Genomic DNA, 7,021 nt, shown 5'->3' on the forward strand with positions numbered 1-7,021 from the left:
ACAGCAAGCTGAAATACATTCAGAAGTGGGTGAAAGTTCAGCAGACACACGAGAGAAATGTTAAACCATTTGGCCTTGAAACAGCTGATAGAGAAAGAAAGAGGAAGCTGAGCTCTAGAAAAGGACATACACTCTTATTATAGATACACACACACAAAAGCTTCCTAACAAAGTAAATACACAAGCTTAACTTTTACAATCCGACCTTAGGTCCACAAGAGTTCCTTCCTAATGAGAGTCATTTACTCCCGACTGTGCTGCCCCAGTGTTAGGAGGACTTCTGAGCACTTGGAAAGCACCTTCTCTTTCTCTCCAGAAACCAATGCCCCAATGCTCACCTGCCGTGTGACTGGGGCACCTCTAACAATTCGCCTCCTTCACGAGTGTGAAACTCACTTGTCCTTTTGGTTTGCAACTGATGTTACAGGAACTGTTGCTTGCTCAGTAGTTTTTCTCATGAAAAGTTGAAGGTTTTATTTCTAAGGCAGAGATCTAAACAACTAAGAAATGACCACTTTCCTGTAACAAAGTCCTCCCTGCCTCAGAGAGTGGGGCAGATGTGAGCACCTCAGCCCTGCCACAAACCTGCTCCAGCTGGCACCCGCCAGGCTTTGTCCTGCCAGCTCCTCCTGGGATTATGACCTCTAGAATATCTCAAAAGAGATACTCCTCAGCCTCCAAGCTAGAGCCACCAGACTGCATCTACGCCCAACACACCAAATGAACAAACTGAATGGGTAGTGAGGCAGCAGCAATAAACATATATATCGTCAGTCGTATAATTTTCTAAAGTGGTCTCCTTCAGCCAGAGGTTCTGGCCTTGATTCAGGTGTTCCTGGACAAACCATGACACTGTTCTGCTGGCAGCATGCTGGGCAGGCACCACGGCCCTTCTGTCCCTACTTATCAATGAATTTGGGCAAACTGGGCACCTGCAGTTCAATCACTTGAGTTAAAAACATGGAGCAAGTGAATGTTAAGCCGTAGATTTTACTGCAGAACTTAAGCTATTGTATGGCATAATTTTCCTGCCATACAGGAGGATCTACAAGTGACCAAGTTTTATCTGTAGATCGAACAGGTTTTATCATTTCATCCCAAAGCTATACAAATGGACCATAAGATGTCCCAGGAGATCAGATGAGTGATCCGTTTAGTTCCAGCCTCTGTCTCATAAGGTGACAACCAGAGAAGGTACTCGGGCAGAATATACAAATTTGGACACTGTGTGGTCCACTGTCCTCATGCTTCCCACTATCCACCGTTACTGCATGAACACAGCAGGAACATTCCCACCCAGTCCATTCATGAGCTCTGGCCACTAACTCATTTAATCCCTTTTTGAAGGGATCGTCATCTGCTCAAAACACAAGCTTTTGGACATTTCATAACAATTCAGTAAACTGAAATTAAAATCTAAACAACTTTCAATTTTCACAAAAAGTAGTGCCTTACACCAGTCCTCTCCATGACGGATCAGTCGTTGTGAAAGATCTGATAATACTGGAAGAAAACAAACTTTCACAGCTAAAGCCATTGTCAGAAATTCTGTCATCTCTATTCTGTTTCACGTCAGCATAAAAACACTGGCAGAAAATAAAGGAGAAATCATTAAGTGACAACTGCTTTGTAACGAAAAACAAGCAGTCTTCCTTGGTAATAAGACTCCCAATCAAGGCGTAATACTTGAAAGAGCTTCAAATGTCTTCTTTTCCCTAAGGCATACGTAACGGATCAGATTAAACCCCACTAATTCTTTTTTCCTGACCAAGAGCGGGCAGGTCACACACCGGACCGAGCCATGCGCTGAGGCTGTGCCAGGAGGGGCTCCTGGAGGGGCAGCGCGGAGCGGTGCTCGCCGGCCGGACCTACGGACAGGGGAACACCCGGGGCAGTCCCGCACGGCACCGCCGCCTTACAGAGCGACACGAACCCGCTTCTCCTCCTGCATGCGGTACCGCCCGGTGGCAGCCCCAGCTCCGGCCCGCCGCACAGGCGATGTCACCGAGCCGGGGACACCCCGCTCGGCTGCAGCCACAGGGGCAGCCCCGGGGGCCGGGCGGGCTGTGCGGGGCCGTTCCCGCTGCGCGGATGCCCCGGGCCGGCACCGTTACCGCGCTTCCCATCGCCCCGGTACCGGTGCGGGACTGTCCGCCCGCGGAGCCGCAGCCGCGCCGCGGGGCCGCCTTACCGTCTGCTGCACCGCCCGGAAGGTGGCATCCAGCAGCATCAGCTTCCAGGGGTCGGACACGGCGCCGGGCAGCGGCAGGTACACGTAGTAGGCGGACAGGGCGGCCAGCGCCGGCAGCAGCACCCAGGCGGCCCGCATCGCCTCCTCCGCGCCGTGTGCGGCCGCCTCGCCGCGCTCCCCGCGGGGCGCGCACCGCCCCTGGGCCGGCCTCCCCCGGAGGAAGTCCCGGCGCTTCCTCCCGGGCCGCCGGCCGTGTGCCCGGCCCGAGCCGAGCCCAGAGCCCGCCCGGCGCCGCCCCGCCCGGGCCCGCCCGCCCCTCGGAGCCGCCGCGCCCCTCGGAGCCGCCGCGCCCCGCGGCCGGCGCTCTCGGCAATGTCCCCGGAGCATCGCGGCCGCCCGAGGCTGCCCCGGCCCGGCGGGGCCCGCGGGGGAACGGGCTGTGCGGACACACGAGGCGTGGGGTGACAGCTCCTCCATCGCGCGCTCGGCCAACAAAGGCATCTACATCTAAAGTGCTGCCTCCTGGCACCCCGCACCCACTGCTGACACCTCGCACCCACTGCTGACACCCCGCACCCAGTGCTGACACCCCGCACCCAGTGCTGACACCCCATACCCACTGCTGACACTCCATACCCACTGCTGTCTCCCCGTACCCACGGCTGACTCTTCATACTCGCTGCTGACACCCCATACCCACGGCTGACTCCTCGTACTCACTGCTGACACCCCGCACTCACTGCTGACACCCCACACCCATTGCTGACACCCCATACCCACGGCTGACACCCCATATCCACTCTTGACTCCCTGTACCCTCTGCTGACACCCCATATCCCCCATACCCACTGCTGTCTCCCCATACCCACTGCTGACTCCCCAAATCCACTCTTGACTCCCTGTACCCACTGCTGACACCCCGTGAACCCATGACCCCTGTACCAACACCCAAAACTTTGCCCACCTCAGGTGGAGTGGTTCTGTGGGGGCTGACCTGGCAGCAGCCAGCCCGACCCACAAGCAAACCCCACCGGTTTCATGGAACTGCAGAATGGTTTGGGTTGCACGGGACCTTAAAGATCATCTCATTCCACACTCCCTGCCATGGACAGGGACACCTTCCACTAAATCCAGCTGATCCAGACCCTGTCAGACCTGGCTTTGATTTTCATATTCGGGGGTTGTAGCAGCAGATGTGCACAGTGGCAGCTCTTTGCCAGCAGAGAACGGGAACATCAATGTTCAGGTTGGATTTGCCCTTCTCCACTGCACCCAGAGGCTGAGGAGGTGAGATGAAGACTGTAACATGGATCAGTTCAAGTCTGAGAGGATCTCAGATCCAAGGTGTTTCCAGAAATTCAGGGATTCCCTTATTTTACCTGAAGAAACCATACTGTTTCCCATTTAACAGATCACAAAATCATTCCAGAAAGATTATTTGTTTAAGGTATGTTTATTTTGTCACTTTGTTTTGGACTGGAAGTTTGTTGGGGTTTTCATCTTTTTACCATGGGTCAGTAACAAATTTTGGTATAACACAGGAATATTTCTTGTACCTAAGACAGGGAAAAAATTAAATAGATTTTTTTCATCCCAAACACTAATGAGTTCAGCCTTTACACAAGTCACTATTTAGTCACAGTCCTATCTTCAGCAAATTAAAATGTTTATTTAAATAGCCAGATTCATGTACATTATGAATCCAGTGCAGAAAAAAAAAATAAAAAGAATGAGCGCCAAATTTAACAATGACAATAATTTAAAATGAATACATAATACTAAAAAGTCACATAGAAATATAAATAGAGTCCTGGAAAGCACAAGTTTCCCTTAAAAATCGACATGAAAATGTAATATTAGAACAAACATGCATCTAAGAAGTAAAAGGTCAGCTTTCAGTCTAGCTTTCGTGGAACTGAAGTACCACCTCGCTGATTCTAAAGGTTGCAGAAGAAAGTTTCTGGAACGAGTGGAAGTCAGACCCTCAAGCATCTTTAACCTTAACAACAGCAGATGGATTTTCTGTGGTTTTCCCAGTCCGTTTGGGTAGAACTGCAGAAGGGAAGAAACAATCTTTGCCAAGAAAGCAGCACGGGGTAAGTCTCTGAAGTCTCTAGATTTTTACAGAAAGTTGTGCCGTTCTGTATTATTTTGTGCTCACACCTCTTTCACCTCGTGCCCTGCTCTCCTGCCTTCCTTGCTTTCCCTGTTCCTTTGCTTTCCCAAGCTCCTGCCCCTAAAACCCACACCCAGCATCTCAAGGGTAATAATTGGTTCCCATCTCTTCCAACAAAGGAAGATTTTTGTTCCCAAACCTCTGGCATAACTGAGCCCTACTCCTCTCTCAGCTACTTGTCTCCGCAAAGTAGAGAGAAAAATGGTTGGATGGGATTTTTCTGAGGTTTCTCATGCTCCCATTGACCCCCCCCACATACATCTGGTGCTTAATCTTTCCCTTTCCTCACATTTAGAAAACTGCTGCTTTGGCTGAACTGAATCAATGGCTCTTTGAGGAATCTGTTGTTTTCCGGGTGCTTAAAAAGAAGTCAGTTGATTAAAAAAAACCCAAACAAACTAAGACCAAAGCAACAACAAACCACTGCGGTTTGAGAAAGATCCCTTTGTTTAAGGAAATAGAAAAGAGATAAATGAAACCCCAGGGTGCTTGCAAGACATCCAGGGGCCGGCAGTTTACCTGTGTAAACTCACACCCTGGAGGCAGGAAAGAGCTGCTGGATCCCAACTTTCCGGGCCAGCACCAAGGTCTCCTTGCGCCTCCTGGGCTTCCTTCGGCTTTTCTGATGTGGCCTCCTCGTCTTTTCGCCACGGGTATGAGATCCCTGCTCTCACGTGGGCGCCCTGTCAGGATTTATTTACTGATTTAATCTCCTGAAACTTTCTCCCTGTGGGTGTCACTGCTTGAGGAAAGTATTTAATTACAAAATAAATGTTATACTCCTGGGTTACCCATGCCTATGTAAGTGGAAGGAAGGGTGCGTTTCAGCTGTATGTTACATTTTACAGAATGCAAAATAATGGGTGTTTCTATTTCAGAGCCTTTTATAAGGAAAGGACTTTGATGTTTAAATGTCAGACACATGAAGAATGGTGATTATTTTGTCATCAGTCCTGTACTAATCTTTCGTGAGGATAAATGCTATTTGGTTTAAAAAGACCCAACAACTTAGCCATTTTTTTTGAGTGGTTACTTCCTAAAATTGGTCTAATTTCTGTTCCTGGGACTCCAGGTTCACCAGAATAACCAAATTGCTTTATCAGTTTGTAATTCTGGATTTTCAATTATATTTAAAAGATAGATAATGCATGTCACTCCCAAACGCAGAGGTACCTTTCTTTCATGAACTGAACATTTGAGCATTATTATATTATTTTTTAAACCTTTAACTGAGAAGTGATGCATCTTATCACCTCTTAATCCCCTGTCCAAATAAATAATAAATATGGTTCTCCTGTCTTTGCAGGCACAACAGTTTTATACAGACTTTTTTTTTTTTCCTTTTTTTTTTTAGATCTTGATGTTAAGTGAAAATCAATGTGCAATCACCAATATCTTTTCCAGAAACAAGTAATGTTGACTCCTGTTCTGCAAAACTTGTTGCAAATCTAGTAGAAACCTGGCCCCTGGTTCCAGGTGTGCGGAAATCTGGATGAAAAAGGGACTTTTTTAAGAGTGCAGAGAAAGGAGATACCAAGCGGGCATTTTGACTGTAAGCTATTATTGAAATTAATCAATTGGAAATAAAGTAATTGTAGGGCTTGTGTAATTGTGTAATAATTTGATACAAGTGTCAACTTGCAAATGACCTCCTTGTTTTCCAGGTTGTTATTCTGAAATGTTTTCCTCAGGAAAGTAGTCCTAATTTCTGTGTACCTCATCAGCAAATTTATATCCACATAATCAACACGTGTTATCATTTTCTTATGCTTTTTCCTGTTTTGTTTTTCTTCCAAATCATAAAAAGTCTATGGACTTTGACAGCTGCTGGATCAGTCATGAAAAAGCCTGAACTGAAAAAAATTGTTGTGTTAAAAAAATTGGAAGATCTAAAAACTCGATTTTCATCCCAGAAATAGTAAATATATCTGTCACTGTTTTTACATTGTGAGTTTACATTTGCAGTGAAACGTGCTAAATCAGGTTCCAGGATGCTGAGCCCCTATGACAGAATTCCTTTCCACACCAGTAAGCTTTAATATTAGGGAAAATGAAAAATAAAAGGACGGTTTAAGCCTTTGACATAATTAATTTGTTTCGGGGCTGGTGCCGTGGAGTCAGCTGGTTGATTTTCATCTTGACCAGTCGTATTTTCCCGGCAGCTCCTGTTTCCTACGGATTGATTACTCTGAAAGTCAGTACGAGATGCATACCGATACCCTTTTTTTACTTATTAATTATGAATGTTTTTGCGATGACCACTGCGCGACTTTCTCCTGGTGCCCTGGGTTGTTGTGGAGGGCGGTGAGGGCGGTGAGGGCGGTGAGGGCGGTGAGGGCGGTGAGGGCGGTGAGGGCGGTGAGGGCGATGAGGGCGATGAGGGCGATGAGGGCGATGAGGGCGATGAGGGCGATGAGGGCGATGAGGGGACCACCGCTCCCGCCCTGCCCGCTCCATCCGGGACTCTCGGCGCAGCCGTTGGGAGCGTTCAAACCCCGCGGCAGCCAATCAGCGCAGAGGGTGCCCATCCCAACAGCCAATCAACGCAGAGCTCTTCCGTCCCGCCCACTCAGTAACCTGCGCTCGGTACCGCAACAAGCGGTGCGTCTGCCCAGGAAACCTCTCACAGCCAATGGGAGCTCGCTCAGCGTGAG

The 7,021-nt window shown here is 48.6% G+C and overlaps 1 protein-coding gene across 1 annotated transcript in view; it reads right to left on the reverse strand.

Annotated features, from left to right (window-relative positions):
• The window catches only part of NCEH1 (neutral cholesterol ester hydrolase 1), a 19,456-nt gene extending 17,078 nt beyond the window's left edge, over nucleotides 1-2,378 (reverse strand). The window contains exon 1 of the mRNA XM_066325741.1: nucleotides 2,192-2,378. Within this exon, the coding sequence (XP_066181838.1) occupies nucleotides 2,192-2,329 (138 nt within the window). The 5' untranslated portion in view covers nucleotides 2,330-2,378. The remainder of the gene's footprint in view (nucleotides 1-2,191) is intronic.
• Nucleotides 2,379-7,021: the final 4,643 nt, after the last annotated feature.

Source organism: Sylvia atricapilla, chromosome 10 (genome assembly GCF_009819655.1).
Source record: "Sylvia atricapilla isolate bSylAtr1 chromosome 10, bSylAtr1.pri, whole genome shotgun sequence".
Taxonomy (NCBI): Eukaryota; Metazoa; Chordata; class Aves; order Passeriformes; family Sylviidae; genus Sylvia; species Sylvia atricapilla.